Source organism: Muscardinus avellanarius (assembly GCF_963383645.1).
Source record: "Muscardinus avellanarius genome assembly, chromosome: 13".
Taxonomy (NCBI): Eukaryota; Metazoa; Chordata; class Mammalia; order Rodentia; family Gliridae; genus Muscardinus; species Muscardinus avellanarius.
This window is the reverse complement of record NC_137799.1, coordinates 30,625,897-30,643,461: the sequence shown is the minus strand read 5'-3', so window position 1 is coordinate 30,643,461 and position 17,565 is coordinate 30,625,897. Positions and strand designations below refer to the sequence as shown.

General features: G+C 42.7%; 1 protein-coding gene across 1 annotated transcript in view; it reads right to left on the bottom strand.

Annotated features, from left to right (window-relative positions):
- The window catches only part of ABCA1 (ATP binding cassette subfamily A member 1), a gene marked incomplete at both ends in the record, with an annotated part of 108,809 nt that overhangs the window by 15,639 nt on the left and 75,605 nt on the right, over window positions 1-17,565 (bottom strand). Inside the window, 14 exons of the mRNA XM_080708505.1 lie at window positions 1,412-1,581; window positions 1,767-1,841; window positions 2,739-2,844; window positions 3,913-3,945; window positions 4,817-4,911; window positions 5,801-5,990; window positions 8,484-8,582; window positions 10,025-10,149; window positions 11,638-11,786; window positions 12,808-12,921; window positions 13,112-13,160; window positions 14,237-14,439; window positions 15,347-15,419; window positions 16,680-16,900. Coding sequence (XP_080564631.1) covers window positions 1,412-1,581; window positions 1,767-1,841; window positions 2,739-2,844; window positions 3,913-3,945; window positions 4,817-4,911; window positions 5,801-5,990; window positions 8,484-8,582; window positions 10,025-10,149; window positions 11,638-11,786; window positions 12,808-12,921; window positions 13,112-13,160; window positions 14,237-14,439; window positions 15,347-15,419; window positions 16,680-16,900 — 1,702 coding nt within the window. The remainder of the gene's footprint in view (window positions 1-1,411; window positions 1,582-1,766; window positions 1,842-2,738; window positions 2,845-3,912; window positions 3,946-4,816; window positions 4,912-5,800; window positions 5,991-8,483; window positions 8,583-10,024; window positions 10,150-11,637; window positions 11,787-12,807; window positions 12,922-13,111; window positions 13,161-14,236; window positions 14,440-15,346; window positions 15,420-16,679; window positions 16,901-17,565) is intronic.

The following is a 17,565-nucleotide window of genomic DNA, read 5'->3' as shown; positions in this document are numbered from 1 at the left end:
AGGGGTTGACCTTTGACCATGACCTTGGTGAAAAGAGACACTTAGACAGGGAAAGTACACCTTGGCAGGAAAGTAAGGGGGGTGGGGGGACAATGCAGGGTAAGGGGAGGTACCTTACAGGGACCTTTACTACGTCAGAATTACGTGAACAAGATGGAGGCTGTCATGTATAAAAAGTCTGTTCCATGTTTTGTATCTCGGTGCATTCGTTCGAACCACCCCCTCATGTTACCCTTGGGTACATGAGGCTGTAACTATCTTCTGTATTTCTATCTTTTTAATAAACTCATTTAATTATTCAACAAAAATAGGGTTGGGGGTGCAGCTTGGAGGTAGAATACCCCCAGGTTCTATCTCCAGAGCCGCAAAAAAATAAATGTGTTTTATGCAAGGTTAAATATGATCATTTTCAAGTAAAAAAGAGTGACATTTCAAATGCAAGGATTATTTCACTGAGGTTAGAGTCCACTGACATAATGAAACTACTGAAGGAAGTCTGGGGGTGGTCTAATGGTGTTCAATTTTGTCCATTATTCTTGAACTTGCAAGAGTAGTTGGTTGTGAATATGCATACAAAAGGATAAAAATTAGTGTGACTTGACCACTAAATAAAGGGAAACCCTTTAGGAGGAAACTACCTAATTTTTATAGCTATAAATAAGTTTTAAAATAACAAGATGCAATATTTCAATCTAACACACATATACCAAAAAAATTCCATCAGATTATTTTTGTAAGAAGACATAAGCACATTAAACAGGGTCTTGGTATAAAAATGCCAGTGTCCTATATTGATATTCTATAGAAGTTAAGCAGAAACAATAACTGCGCCATGCTCCATTTATAGCAAGGGGATCTGACGTGTTGAATATCAACTATGTGCTGGGTGCTGGGCTTGACGATTTACATAAATTGCCTCATTTAACATCAGACATCTAGAAAGTTTAGAGACCAGATTTAAACCCAGATTTCTATGATTCCAAAGACTGTCCTGGCTTTTAACTGGACACAGAGTTATTCAGAAAATAAAATCAAGCTGTTAAAAAGCATGTTTTACAGCATTTAAACCAGAAGTTCTAAAACAAATGGAAATATTTTTTATTAAACATCTGTGCTAATCGTGTGTTAACCAATTTAGAATTGTATTAATAATTTTAACTCACTCTATATAAATTCAAAAAATACAATGAATTTTACCTATCCGTGCTATTTTCTCCTGTGGTTCAAGAAAGCCTGCCAGCTAGTCTGCAAACTAATCATTTTCTGCCCAGAGCTTACATAGACTTACACATTGTAACTGCGGTCTCTGCTGCAGCTACCCTATAACCAGCTTTGTAATTCCTCCCCAGTTCCCAGATTCCTAACACCTCTCCTCTCCTCACTCTCTCCATCCAGTCACAGCTATACTTACAGGGCCACCTCTGAGAGCTGCTGCTTGGTGAGATTCAGGGGGTGATTGAAAGCAGTAATCCCATACTGGCTAGGATTCTCTCCCTTCTGCAGATTGGCCCGGAGGATGGCATTGTTGATCACGTTCAGGAAAGCGCTGATGGCATGCCAGCCCTTGTTATTGAACCACACCTGAAATAAAGCAGGGAGATGTTCCCAAACCATGCCCTTAGAAGTAGACACACACACCCAAAACATGAACATGTATTTTGAAAAGAAATTCCAATCCTATACGAAGACAAAATAAATTGTAATAGGAGAATATGGCAAAGTAACAATAGCATACAGGAGACTAGAAGAACACACATGTGGTTTACCTTGACATTGTTTTTGGTGTCGAGTCCCGTCATGAATCTTCCCAAGCTGTTGAGAAACCGATCTGCAGAACTATCCTGTAAAAAGCAGAAACCTGCCTCAGGTGTGATTATTCACACAGGTAAGGGTAACAATAAGTCTGGAATCTATGGACATCAGGACAACCTATGAAGAGTAATACTACCACTAACTCATTGGCTGGCACTAAATTTGAAGCCATGACATAAATGATTCCTCAGAACCAAGTGACCAGAAGTCTACAGCCTACACCATTGCCATGATGCCATGGGTCTTAAAGAAGACATGAGAAATCCCATGACTTAAAGTCCTGAGACTCTACTGTCTGGATATAATCAGATGAGGAGAATTCTTCAAGGTGTCCCCCTGGCATCATCACAAGAACACAACCAAACTCCACATGCAGATGCCAAACTCCACATGCAGATGTATGTAGCACATAGGCCTGTGCTTCAAAGGCAAAGCTACAGACTCTCGGACTATGACTGCTGCCAGGATCCTGGAGCCCAGGTCATCTGTCCCCCTTTATTCTCACCTCAAAATGGGTACCTTGAGATACTGAGAAATATATGTTCATTAGGTCCCAAAGACTAGCCTATCAGCTTAAAAATGAAAACTATTAATTTCTCACTCAGCTACTGATTGTTTTCTAAAAAAAAAAAAAAAGGCAAAGAAAAAATTCAAGCCCAGTTTATTTACCATGGGCTAAATTTATAAATGTAGTTGTTCTTTTAAAATGGAGCTTTTAAGTCATTGGATTCACTCAGGACCTACACTCACCATATTTTAAATATGCACTGAGTAGTTAAGTTCTGTCTGACTGAAATCACTGCCTACCAATGATGGCTTGGTATTCAAATTACCAGAACCTGCCAGGTGATCGGATCTATCCATTATCCCATGTCCCAGCAGCCCGGGGCTCGTTTTCCTGCCCTATCTCAGGATGAATACTGTACCTTGGCCAGCTTCAAGTGTTTCTTCACTTGCTTGATGGCATTATTAACTTCTTGGCTTGGAGGAAGTGCGTGAGAATTACTGACACCCAGGGAAAACCCGCCATACCTAAAAGAAAAGCCTGACATTAGAACCCAGCAGGCTGCAAGCTTTCTCAGCAGTAGTCACCAAATGCATATGGACAAGTTTCTTGAGACTCATTTTTTATTCGCACAAGGACCTGTTTGCCTGAGGACATCACACCTCAAGGATTCTAGTAATCTCTTAACTCTCATGGTTACTACCTGGCAGAGAGGGCCTAGACCTATTTATGCAGTTAGAAATTTGGGACAGTAAGGAAAGAGTGGTCATTCATCTCCAAGGGCTCTTGCCCATGGAGACAGAAGAAGGGGAGTGAAGGCAAGTGGGAGGGGGGCAATGGCCAACCATAGGGCTTATAGACAGGCCATGTCTCTTCCTCAGCTTGCAGGCTATGCTAGGGGACTGTGTCTGCTCTCCTAGAGTTCCAGGGGTCCAGGCCCTTGGGGGAAAGGCAGAGGGAAAGTGGACTGGGTAACAAGGAGCTTTTGAGGTCCCTAAGGCAGCCAAGCTGACTCTCAAGTCCAGGATGTATAATTTGCTCTCGGGGAGGCTTCCTTCCTCAAACCACCTGTCTCTTCAAGACCCAGAGGGATAACTGGGTTGAAATACAGTGAAAATAAATGGTTTTCATGCCTTTTTTTTCTCCAAGAACTTCTTGATCTCACTCCAAAGGTGAGAAAAATTGTTCTTGAGTTCCCGCAAACCCTTGGGGATCTGATTTGAGAGAAAGTTCAACTCTGATAGGTCTTCTCCTCAAAGCAGTGTACTGACTCTATGTCTCTAGAGATCCACAGGAGATTTCTGATTTCCTTAAGGAAATCAGTGAGCCAAATATTTCAGAGGCCACCAGACCTGAAAAGAGATGCTCTAGGAAAAAACTCCAAGCAAGTTAAGTCTTGTCTAAATTGTATGTGACCTCGTATGCTCCATAGATTCTGCAGGGCTCTGTCCTCCTCACAGTGAGGTGGCACCTAAAGGTGTGTGAGTGGAAAACTCCCCTGGAAGCCAAAATCCCTCCATCCAAAATCCCTGCATCCAAAGCATTCTCCTGAAGCTAGAAGCACCATGGAATACTGAAAGAAGAGATCAACTTACCTAAACTCATTCACCCAGATCTTGTTCTTTAAGCTGTAGGAAGAAAAGACAAAAATCAGTTCTAGAAAACAGTGACCCTATTTCTGATGATGGGAAAGGGACACATATCTACCTGAGGATAAAAGAAAGAGACATTTTGTGTGTGTGCGCGCGAGTGTGTGTGTGTGTGTGTGTCACTGGGAATGGAACCCAGAGACTTTCTACCTCCAGGCTATACTCACAGGCCTATTTTATACTTTATTTGGAAACAGGGCCTCACTAAGTTGCTGAGAGCCTCACTAAGTAGCTGAGGCTGGCTTTGAAATGGTGCGATCCTCCTGTTTCAGCCTCCCAAGCACTAGGATTACAAGTGTGTGCCACCACACCTGGAGTCACTTTTTTTTTTTAGTATCAACTAAACATTTGCCACCATGCTGCTATCTTAGGAAGCTACAAAACTTCACAACCAAGACAGAATACTGAGTCTTCCCAGCTCTCTCTTCATGACATTACAAATTAAAATGGAGTCTATCCATGAGAGAGTATCCAAGACACTTTATGTGTATCATTTCCTTTAGTCTCAACAACAAGCTTGTAAGAGTGACATTAATATAGCATTGTAACTTAAGGCTTTAAGAGGACAATGGGTTGCTCCTAGGCAAGAAGCTCATAGGTGACAGAACTCAAATTTGAATCTACATTTATTCTCATTCTAGACCAGACTGGCTCAACTTTTAAGCTGACTGAAGGCTCCCATCATTTCATCTCATCATCTTTTCTACTTTGGGATAATATCCTCAACCTCCAAGAGAAATATCAAACCATAATTTGGCCAATTCCTCCACTATTTGGATCCACTATTTGTGGCCTTTAATCCCTCTAATCAGCACTGATAAAGCACAGACCAAGTTTGGTAAATACCCACCTCTTGGCTATGATCTGCACATATGTCTTCACCAGATAATCCGAAATGTTTCTTCCCGTCAGGTTCTGAAGGATGTCTGCAGTGTTCTGTTTTTTCTGTCACCACAGAAAAACAAGCATATGTTTCTTTATAGATAAGAACTGGTGCAGAATATAGATCAAGGACTATAATGACACAAGCTCTTCAACACGTCCCGCAGTGTGACTGGAACCCTGACCAGACAGCCCAGGCACCACTCTCAGCCAACCACCACAAAGACCTGGTTCACTCTGCTCTTGGGGCTGGTCATTCACCTATACCAAGCCAAAGTTTTCCCTGGGGAATTACTCTGAATATCTAAACAATGAGCACTGAGATGTGCGTCTTCACAGTCAAGAGATCTTAGGGAGCAGCATCCTAAACTATGCCTGGTGAATTCCTAAGATCACTGGAGTCACACAGTTGACTAGGTAAGCTGTTATTTCAGAGTGGTAACCAAGACTACTTTAGGTTCACACACCCACTTAAAAGTGTTTGTCCACTCCCTGGAATTTGGACACTGATAAAGTAGCAGAGAGCACTCACAAGCAAGATTCTTCCTAAAACTGTCAGAAAACAAAACAAAAACAAGGCTCAGATCTTCCTAAAATCAAAATCTCAGAGAATGTCAAAGTTGCTAAGACCCACAGAAATTTTCTGGTACAGTCTCCCTGATTCAGAGGTAGAAAAAGATGCCCAGAGAGTTAGAGTATTGGAGGGCACCAGCTCATCTGTGGCAAAACTAAAACTAGGATTAGAAGCCATGCCTGTCACATTCTGCCCTGTGGCTCCACTACAGTGGAAGAGGCATAGGCACAGTGGTCCAAACCCCTTCCTTCAATGCTCACTTGCTTTCCCTATGGAAAGTGGTGCTATCAAGGCTGAAATAGGCCCTCCTGAGGTCACATCTAATCCAGCCCTGCTTCTGAGCAGATGCTATCACCCTGTACCCTGACACTGACTCACTTGTGGAGGTGGTATGCCCCCTGCCCCTGGGGGACACACAGGAAGCATCTTCTTGATTTTGTCGCTACTACACTGGCAGGAAGGAGAGGGGTTCTCCATCGTCCAGTTTCCATTCTGAAAGAGGTCCATGATGGTCTGGGGAACTGCAGCCGTGGTCCATTCCTCCTCCCCTGCCAAGCAGGGTTTGTTTCTGCAAAGGAAGACATCCAGGGTAGGCTCTCTAGGAAAGCCTGGCCTTTCCTATTGCCTTAAAATCATAGGATCCTTCAGTAACAACCACAGACATGCACCTCTCTCTCACCATTTTCAAAGAATGAACATGGCCTTCATTTGACTGATCTCACAATACCCCCAGAAGCTGTGACAGTGTTTTATAGATAAGGAAAATGAACTTCCACAAACAGGCCCTAAGTGTTCACAAACTGAATTCTGTTCAATCTAGCCAATCAACATTTGTTGACACGACATACACTGATTGAGCATCTACTGTGTGCCAGGCACTATCATGCCTCAACTCTGTGTGTGTGTGTGTGTGTGTGTGTGTGTGTGTGTGTGTTACTGTGGATTGAATACAGGGGCCTTCTAATTCTGAGCTACACCCCCAGCCCTACTTTATTTTTTTTTATTTTGAAACAGGTTCTCATTAAATTGCTGAGGCTGACCTTGACCCTGGGATCCTCTTGTCTCAGCCCCCCAAGTATTGGGATTACAGGTATGTGCCACCACGCCCAGCTCCTGCTACATCTTTGAGAGTCAGGTGAAGACAAACTCACTACCTTCATGAAGTTTGCATGTCACATAGTTAGATAATAAAGAAACAAATATGGCCAACAATAAAGCAAGGTAAAGAGGAAATACCCGGGGAGAACAAACTTCCTGAAGAGAAAGTGCCTTAGTCAAGACATAAATGATGAGAGAGAGAAGGCTAAGCAAAGATCTAGGAGGAGGGAGAAGAACACTGCAAGCAGAAGCAATAAAAAGCCAGATACAAAGGCCCAGAGGAGAGGTGTTTGTGTTTTTGAGGAACAATAGCATGACAGTGACCGGACTGTGAGGAGTCACAAGAAGAGTGATGGTAACGAGAAGCAGGAGAGCAAGGGAGGAGCCAGAAAGAGCCTGCAAAGGAGTCTAGATTTTATGCTCAATGCGTTGAAAATCCTGTGGAAAGTGGCAAGATCCAATCTATGTTCTAAAACATGCAGAGAAATTCATATTCCCCAAACTATGGCACCAGCTGAGATGTGCATCAGCAGATGAATGGATTATAAAATTCTGGGATATATATACAATGGCATTTTACTCAGCCATAAAGAACAAAGTTAAGTCATTTGCAGGGAAATGGATGGAACTAGGGACTATTATGCTAAGCGAGATTAGTCAGTCATAAAAAACAAACGAGGGGTTGATGTTTTCCCTCATATGTGGCAGGCAGGGAGAAATTGGGACACACGGTGGACTCCAGACAAAGGAGGAACCTTAGTAGTGTGAAAGAGGGGACCTAACTGAGGGACATGGGGGTAGGGAAGAAGACTGGAAGAAGAAAACACTTCAATGTACATTATGTACATACACAAACTTATCAAGCCAATCACTGTGTTGACTATGGGGATGTGGGAAGGGAGAGGAAGTGGGGTGGGAACTGGGGGAAGGCTCAGTAAGTGCTGTGTGTATGTATGCCTCTATCACCCTGAACTGCATCAAGGTTATGATTACAATGCACTAATAAAAAACAAAGTGCAGAGAACTGGGAGACCAGTGGGGTGAGGGTGCTTAGTGTCTGAGGATGGGTCATCTGCAAGCATCTCAGGAGACAAAACTCAGAGCCTCTATCCCTGACTTGACTCTGAGTTAGTATAAGAACATCACCATGCCCCTCGTCCTCTCGGAGCTTATTTTTCTCAGTGGTAAAGTAAAAGTATAAAATGACCCGTTGTTTCTAATCTTTTTCCCAGTTTCAAAAGTCTCCAATTTAAAGTAGAGCCACATCTATGCAGAAGCTAGGAAGTAACTGAGATAAAAGAGGGAGTTTAGATAGTGGAGGAGAAACCCCAGTGGAGCAATGAAAGGTGGTGGTAGAAGGGAGAATAATGAAAAAACCACTTCCATTGGTATAATGTACACATGTGAAAATATCAACGCCAATCTCAGCATCATGTATGGAGAGAGAGGGAGTGGGACTCACCAAGTGCTGTATGTACGTATGTCTCTATCACTCTAAGCTACATCAGGATGTTGGACTACATGTACCAATAAAAGCTTATTTAAAAAAATAAGGCCACAAAACTTTATATTATTTTCCGATATGTTAAAAAAATCAAATGAACAGTTTTTCAGATTGATCTCTCATTTTCTTTTTAAATCATGCTAAAATTGCATAAAGAAGAAAAAATAAATATAGCAATATATTTTGTTTTCAATAAAAAAGAAAATAAATATTAATGTTGTAAAGGAGTAAACAAATGTTTGTAATGATTTGCTTTTCAGGATGTTATCAGTTTCTCTAAATATTTGCTCCTAGATGGTTTGATTAGGTTACTATATTGGCTTTTTGTATATAGAAATATGACTCCAAGGGCAAATGATCGTGGTCCTAATGTGGCATGCATGTGACAAGCACAATGTATCAGGAATCAAGCCAGGTGGTAAGCATAAGAAGCCAGCTGATGGCTAAAGTCATACTTACGGGATCGGGTTTCCTTCCATACACCGGGTCCCAAAGCCAGGGTCTTTGGTGAGGGCATTCAAGAGCTGCTGTGTGCCCATATCCTCAGGAGCATCATTACTGTGGGTACATGAGAAGCAGCTAGCTCAGTAATTCATTCACATCAGGAACTGGGAGATAGAAAATCTTTTAAATAAAAAGCCCTAGGAAGCACTCCTTGGATATCAGGCTCCTAAAACCAAACAGAATAAAACATAGATCCTACCTATATGGAATTAAGCCTGACCATGTATTGGCATCAAAGTGACATATAGTACCCCAAAGTGAAGCATGTATGAGGATGCCTGTACATCTGCATATATGTATACATATATAAACATGGATACATTTACATATGTACTCTATTTGAAGGGTCAGTGTTTCAAAAGTCCTATCATAATTCTCCATTGATATAGACAACCAAGATTTTATAAGGAAGGACAGGCAGATTTCATTTACTGAGTATTCACATAGGCAACTAGAAAGCACAAAATATAATGGCCATAGGTCACAAGCACATGTCATGTTCTACAGCTATGGGTGACACAGGTCAGCAGCTGGGAAGAGAAAGAACCAAGTCAACCTGAACTAAAGAAGAAGAAAGCATGGGTTAGAGAAAAAAACTAATTTGCACGTTTTTATATGCTCTTTTTTTTTTCTTTTTTAAAGTTCACCTTTATGTTACTGATACACTCTTCCCCACCTACAGGATTACACATCCTACAGAACTGAAGAAAACCCTTGTCAAACAAGACCCAGGAATTCCTTTATCCTTTGTTAGATGCATAGAATTGTTACGGAGTAGGAAGTATTCTTGTCTAAAGATGAGCACTAGCTATCTTACACTTAAAGGAGTAGAAAATAACCGTGTGAATTATATTATTCAGAAACCAGGAGCCGGGCGTGGTGGCGCACGCTTGTAATCCCTGCACTTGGGAGGCTGAGACAGGAGGATCGCATGGGTTCGAAGCCAGCCTCAGCTACTTAGTGAGGCTTTCAGCAACTTAGTGAGACCCTGTTTTCAAATAAAATATATTTTTAAAAAAAGGTCTGGGAGTATAGCCTGGAGGTAGAAAGCCTCTGGGTTCCACTCCCAGTACCACCAAAAAAAAAAAAAAAAAGAAATCAGGAACCCGAAACTTTTATGTTCTGACAATGTATAAAGCCCAATGAATAGATTGCAAAATTAAAAGATGGTTCTAAAGACCCAAATATTTTATAATTTAGTCACAGATTTTAGTGAGAGCATATCATTTTACCTAAAGCCTGTGAAGTTGTTCCCAATAACAGCTGTATAAAGACAAGGGCTGAAATGCCCACAAGAGGACTAGTCTATTATACCAAGGAGAGCTCACTGTGGTTCTTTGCATGCACTAGTAGCTTGTGTAGGGTCCTGAGCCACAGTCAGTAAAACCCACCCCACTGTAGAATCCTTGCGTCCATGCCCTTGACTCTCAGGATAGTGAACACCTTTGGTCTGATTGCACCTCCTCTCCCTTAGGGTACAGAAGACAAACACATACCTGACAAATGTATACTGCTCATTGTACATCCAGGGCTGAAGTTCCAGGCTGGGGTACTTGCCAAAGGGTGGCACGATCAGGCTAAACACCAGGGCAATGCAGACAAACACAGCAGGCAGGATAATCTGTGATCAGGCAGAGCAGAGGAGTGGTAGGAAAAGGTAAGTATTAGAAGAGTAAAGAATGACCCATGTCAGTGTGACTTGGAATGTTGGGTCCTGTTCTTCTTTCCCCCAAAGATTTAGAAAGATCATACTGGGCCATGAGCCTTGTTCTGCTCCAAGGAAGCCTGAGAGAATAAGCCCCAGACCAGGAGCCAGAAGCCCTGAATCCTGGTTCTGACTCTATGGCAAGGGTTCCCATGTGACTTACTTCCCCATAAGGCCTCAGTTTCCTCATTTCTAATCTCAGAACTGAGAACAGGTTCAGATAGCTCACTCCTGAGACCTGCAACTCTTCAGCAATGACTCCAGTCAGAGACAATTGCAGCCACTTTCTCCCAGGATCACCTCAAAACTCATAATTACCCAAATCCTCCTTGACAGTCCACAAACTTTCTACATGCCTTCTCTGAAAACAAAGACTTAGATGTCCTTTATAAGTCAGCCCAAAGGTCCTTCCATATACTGCTGAGAAATTCAGCCTTTATGAACTTAAGATTTACATGATGCCTCTGGTTCTAGTATTCTTGGATTTCAGTGTAGAAAATTATCATTGAATGAATAATTACACTGGGAAGTTCTATAAGGAGAATGATTTAATTATAATTACTACCTTATCTTGTCATTATTTTTGGTATTATCATTACCACCATCTAAAAACTAGGTAAATAAGGATCAGAGAGATTAAGTGATTTACTTATGGTTACACAGCCAGAAAGTAACAAAACCAGACTTCAAATCCAGATTAGTAAACTCCAAACTCATGTTCTTATCATTACCCTCAGAGTCTGTAGGGAAGACTCTCTACAGAGCTTTTCTCTCTATTTCTTGATTTTTAAAAAGTGAAATCATTTTAACCTTTCTAACTAAGCAAGTAAGTGTTCAAACTCTGACACGTAGGCATTAGTGTAATGAGTCATCTCCCTTTGCTGGTTACATTCTCAGCTCTCTGAGTATCTCTCCTATTTGTTTGAGTTAAATATCAACTTGGAAAAAAATCATGTTTCTCAAACATTCATGTCAAGTTCATCTGAGCATAGTATCTCTCATGGTCTGAGAGTTGAAACTGCCCAACCAGTTTTTCTAAACTTTGTCCCTTTTATTCTTCCCTCTAAAATAATACACACACACGCACACTCATCCACCACACACACATATGAACATACACAACTACACACTTAATAATATCGGACCAACATTCTAAGCACTTAATTCATTTTATCCTTATAACAACCCTGATTTATGCATATTATTTTTATCTCTATTTTTAGATGAGACTAAAGCCCAGAGAAGTCATTTACCAACAGATACAGAACTGGCAAGAAGCCAAACTGAGATGGAAATACAGATAATCTGGCTCCAATATCTGTGTCCTGACCACTCTGCCATCCTTCCTTTACTGGTCAGAGAGGCTGCAGTCCACTTATAAAGCCAAAGACTAGCTTATTTCACCTGAGCAAAGAATCCTTTTCTGCTCCGTCTGGCAATCAGCAGTCTCTTCCACAAAAGGGCCACAAACTGTTGCTGTGTGAGCTTCCAGCCCTTCACCTGGTAGGAGCCTTTGCCATCTATCCCACTCAGCAGGTCTGTCTCTCTGGATTCTGCAAGAAGACAACACTGAAGGTCACTTATTGTCTTAGGTATTTTTGACATGACTACGCTCCTTCCTCTGGTAACTTCAACAACCATCCTAAAAGCTTGCAATTGAAGCTAAAAGTATCTCACAGAAGTGAAGAATTTCATGACACAGCAACACCCAAGAAAAAGTTACAACTCAACAAGTTCAACTGTAGCAGTCCCCACCTTTCAGTCCTCATCTGATAGGTAAAGAAAGTTAACTGAAAAGATGTGTTTACACATAACTGGTTGTTACTTCAAGTTATTCAGATTAATGGAGACACTGTTGATTTCTTGCAGATTATTCTATGAAACAGGCCATGTGTGTAGACTAGTATACCTGAGAACATACAATGGTAATTAGTCTCCCATCTTTTATATTTTTTGTAAAATGTGGGCATATTTCAAATAATGATGATGTGGGGGAGAACTTAAGAGCTACATACTCATGGGACCAAAGATGGGGAGAGCCAGAACATTTTCTGTCCCTAAAAATTACATAGAAATCCTGGTCTGAAACTAATGATTCTCAACTGAGGTTCTGACCTCTTAATCAAGTCTTAGATTTCTTACCTCTCCTCTCCATATCAGTCAAGCACACAAAGGTACAGTCATCCAAGATATCTGCATCTAAGGACAGCATTAATTCTAAAAGCAAATTCGACTTCCTGACTCTTTCAAATCATTCATTCATTCAAACATTTAATGTATGCAAGAAAATGGGGACACTCTGGGATAAAAACTATAAATAAATGAATTCAGAAGACTGAGGCGCCCTTGTTTTATGTGCGTCTTACAAGAACAATCTCAGCTGAAGAAAAAATGATGAGGACAGGCTCTTTCCATAGGCATGCAAAAACTAGAAAAGAGAAAGTGGCTTTTTCTCATTTTCCTACTTCCTTTTCAACCCCATAGGGACCTATCATCTTGGCTATAGGCCATCAAAAGGAAACAGCAGAGAAATTCATGTTCAAACAATGGAACACAGATCTTGCCCAAAAGTACCTGGGTCTATGTCGGAATCATTTGGATCAACAGCATCGTCTTCAGTAAATGGACGGAGACAGCTCTGCCGGTCTCCAAAGGCCCGTCTGTTTCGTCTTGCCGGCAAGGTACCATCTGAAGGTGAAAGGAGAGAATCCACATTGTATTTTACTTGAGACAAATAAACCTCCTTCTATAACAAACCTACACACTAAAATGAAACTGAATCAGAACTAGTTGAAGAGACAGTTACGACCCTGCTGAGCTAGACAACCTGCAGGAGGCACTATCCAAAGAATGTCCAGTCCCTCCAAAAAGGGATTACCTGAGGTCTCGGCATCCACGCCACTCTCTTCAGCCACTTTGAGGAATATCTGAAAAATAAGAGCAGGTAACAATTTAAACACCAGCATTGTGAGAGTGGCCATCACTACCACTGGATTGGGGATTAGAGATATCATGGCAGAGGTTCAAACATCAGAGGAGACTCTGAATGAGATTAGTGTTTCCCAAAATCTAGTATAAAGACCACTAAGTAGCCGGGCATGGTGCCACACACTTGTAATCCCAGTTGCTTGGGAGGCTGAGACAGCAGGATCACACAGGTTTGAAGCCAACCTCAGCTACTTAGTGAGGCTCTCAGCAACTTAGTGAGACCCTGTTTAAAAAAAAAAAAATTATAAAATAGGGCTAGGTGTATAGACCGGAAGTAGAATGCCTCTGGGTTACATCCCAGTACCAAAAAAATAAATAAATAAAAAAAATTAAAAAAATCAAAAAAAAGGGGGGGGGAAAAACCCCACTAAGTAGGAAGTATACAATGAAGGTAAAGACTCCAAGGCCTTACTTTCAAAATTTCTGATTCCAAAATACTAGAGCCGAGACTTAAGGTCCTTATTCATGTAATATCCCTGGATGACTCTACTGCATGATCTAGCTTGGGGACACCAGGCCTGACAACTTATATCCCTTCTAGCTCTCGGTGGAAGGTCTGTGATATGTCTCCAAAAGGAGGTGTTACTATGTGGTAGAGATAACTTGGGCTCCAAAGCCCAAATCCCCTGATTCTGATTCCCAGCACAACATCCCTGACTGTTAATTTTCTCATCTTGTTATCTGGATTTAAAAAGATTACAAAGATTAGAAAACAAACAAAAAACACCAAAAACATTGAGCTGAGCACCCAGCCTTGGACAATCTATAAGTTCTGGTCATTTCCTACATATGAGAGTCCATTCGACACCTGGCCAGGATACACAGAGCAATCCTAAACTTTCCTGCTATCCCCCACTGTGATCTTAAATGGTTCACTGGGACCAACATTACCCAGATGTCAACGACCTAAAAGCTCAGTGAGCAACCCTGTGGTAATTCTGTTTCCAGTGTGGGATACCTGTCAGGCCTTCAGACTGTTGGGCCTGCTATGTTCTAAAACAGCTGCTTAGCTTACTTCTTCCAGGGTAGTCTCTGAGATGCCATAACTGGAGATGCCCAGGTCTGAGAGACGGTCATCAATCTCATGGAAGAGTTCCACGAAAGCCCCCTCCTTAGCAGCTTCATACGGCAGCACGTAGGTCAGCTCATGCCCAATGTCTTCCACCAGCCGGGCTTCAGAAACATGCTTCCTGATAAGGTTGGAGATAGCAGAGACATCTGCAGGAACCAGAGCACATGGGTAGTTCAGTGAGCTCGGAGGCTCCACAGCAAGGGCCAGGCACTCCTACCTTCCCCCTTTGCCTATGCCTCAAAGTCCAGTGCTACCCATCACACCATCCCAGGTGCCTCAGCCATTCCATATGCTCTTCTCTGAGAATGATGTGGACAATATCTCATTCACTATTATATTTTCAAAGCCAGGCACGTTGTAGGTACTCAACACAAAATGGATGGATTGATGACTTGCTGAGGATGAAAACCTGGTGTCTACTGCCTATATCCTAGCATTCTTTAGTGGAAAGTTTGAATAAAGAGACCCTAAGAGACTCTTCACCCTTTCCTAAACTTTCAAAGGAAGCTCCCTTCTATTTACCTCCAAAGAGGGCTAATTAAACAGTTAATAGAAGTAGATGTCTTCCTGGAAATAGTTAGCTATCAGGACTGGACCAAGATAGCCAGGGTCATAATTTCTATTCCATCTGCTATTGGTGACACTGGTGTCCCATACCCATGCCTGAGAAAAACCTAGAAGTCTGTTTCCTATCTCCTGGGGTCTTTTCTTCCTTTACTGAGCTCAGATCCCTTCCTGTTGGCTTGGCCCCCAGCTCCTCAGCCAATGTGCAGCCAGATCCACTCTCTTAAGGGATTTCCTGAATCCAAGTCATCTCAGATCTCGAGGACACTGACCTGCCAGCTCCCAGAACAAGCCCCAGGCTCCCCAGCAAGCGTTAGGCCAACCCGCCACCAAGCAGCATCCACCCCCACAGCCACCCAGCCCAGCCCAGCCCAGCAGCAAACCTTGAGTCAGCGCCACCAGCCTCTGCACCTCTCCTCCTCTGCCTCCATTCCGCCCAGCTGGGGGAAGCTCAGGCACCACCTGAATAAGAAACCCCAGAGTCCTTACCGATGGTCAGCGTGTCACTTTCATGGTCGCTGCCCAGGCCAGCATCAGAACTGCTCTGAGAAACACTGTCCTCCTGATGGCAAAGAAGGAGGTGAGAACGGATCAGGGACCGAGCGAGGTACAGCCGCTACCACCTTTGCCGGGGAGGGCTTCTGAGAAGCTCTGCTGAGCAAGAGCTGGAGCAAAAAGCTTTTCCTTCATGAAGCTTGTAGCCAGGACCTCAGAGGCCACTGTCTGACGTGTGTGCCATGTGGATAGCCTCCCTTGCTGGGTAAAAGGTCAGGGAGCAGAGATGTCTACAGGTCTGTAGCTTGGTAAGGAGGACTGCAAGTAGGCATTTGCCAGCCTTCACTGCATGGGGTTTATCTAGCTGCTTGTCTAGTTCAACGGTTCCTAAACTTTAATGTGGGTTCCATCACTCAGGAAATTTATTAAAATGCCAATTCTGATTCAATATGTCTGAATTGGGCCCAGGTTGCTACATTTCTAACACGTTCTCAAAGGATCCTGATGCAGCTGGTCCTCACACACTTGAGTAAGAAGCTGCTAGGTAAATAAGTGGATAGGAATCCAAGGTTAGGATGTGAATGTATTAGGTAGTGCTAGTTTCGACACACAAGTAAATCTCAAGTTATTAGATGGTGCCGGTTCCAACACATAGGTAAATCCTTTGTGTTATGATACAGAGGAAAATACATTTGGTTATTAGGTTCTAGTTGCACCTGCTACTTCCTTGCTGGTTGACCTTGAATAAGCCAACAAATCCCTCCATGGCTGGCTTCCCTCGTCTGGGATAATAATTATAGGACTGCCTTCCTAGGATTGCTCTGCACTTACAGATGATAAATGTAAAAAAAAATTGTAAATGCAACAAAAGGATAACTATGTTCATTATTTTCTTTTATACCCAGGGTCTGTGTAGCTTGAAATCAGCACTTAATAAATATGTTCTGTTTTGTAGTTTAAAAGTTAAGGTCAATGAGATTTAAAGGCAATGAACGGGAACGGCAGGGCATTTTGTAGTCAAGGCTCTTCTTACCTCTTAGCAAGCCTCTTTTCTTTGACATAATAAAATCCTCTAGGGACCTCTCCATCACTCACTGTACTTCCACAGGAAAAAAGAAAGGGAATTCAAGGAAACTAGCAAAATGTGAAAGCGGGTGCCTGAGCTTTCCAAAGAGAAAGTAATGAAGTAATACCAAAGGGCACTGAGCAGGGAGATAGTGGCCACATCTTGGGAAGATGAGACAGACAGAGACATACCACTCACGGACAGCAAGTCCTGACTCCCAGCCCCAGCCGAGCCCAGCCAGCACTGAGACTGCGGGCTCACCTTTTTCAGGTATGACACCGTGCTGCTGCTGTTTCTGCAGGAACTGAGAGAAGATTCCACATCTTTCTTGACAAGGGTGAGGTAGTAGCCTGTTCCCAGCTGGTTTTTCAGAAACAGGGAGGAGCCCACACAGCATAGCTTCCCATGAGAAATGATGGCGATCCTGTCGCCCAGGATGTCTGCTTCATCCATGTGGTGTGTGGAGAGAATAATGGTGCGGCCTGCCCGGCACAAACACAGGGGGGTGAGGGACAGATGAGTCCTGTCATTTCTCACTGATCATAACAGCAGGGACCACAGAGATATTAGTGGGGGAACAGGCAAGAAAGGCCTGGGAGCTGACTTCAACCCATGTATCTGTGAAGCCTAGACTCACAATCTTAGGATACAACTACCGTGTCTCCATAGAAGGAGGAATAGTATTTATTTGGGAGCTTGCTACCTGCCAGGCAGGGTGCTCGGTGGCTTATGTGCATTCTCAGCTGACTCTTTTATAAGGTGAGCACCATTACTGCTTTAGGCAAGGAAACCCAAGCAAGTTAAGCGACTTTCTCAAATTCTCAGGGCTATCTGGAGCTGCCAAAGCTGTGCCCCTCACGGTGTGCATGGCAAAGCTCTACGCACACTGATGACTGTGTTCCTGCACCTTTCTCTTTCCATTCTTGTACTCATCTGCTGTTTGAACAAACATGAGCCGAGTGCAAGAAGTTATGAACAGAACAGTGAATGAGGACCCAGCCTCTGCTCTTAGGAATCTCAGTCTACAGGTCACGTAATTATAATATTCACTTGCACGTCTAGGCCATTTCTACTCTTCTAGGGGGCCCCTAGCGAAAGAAGCATCAGCTTTAAGAGTCTTGCAAATAAGGCCTCCCACCTCAGTATC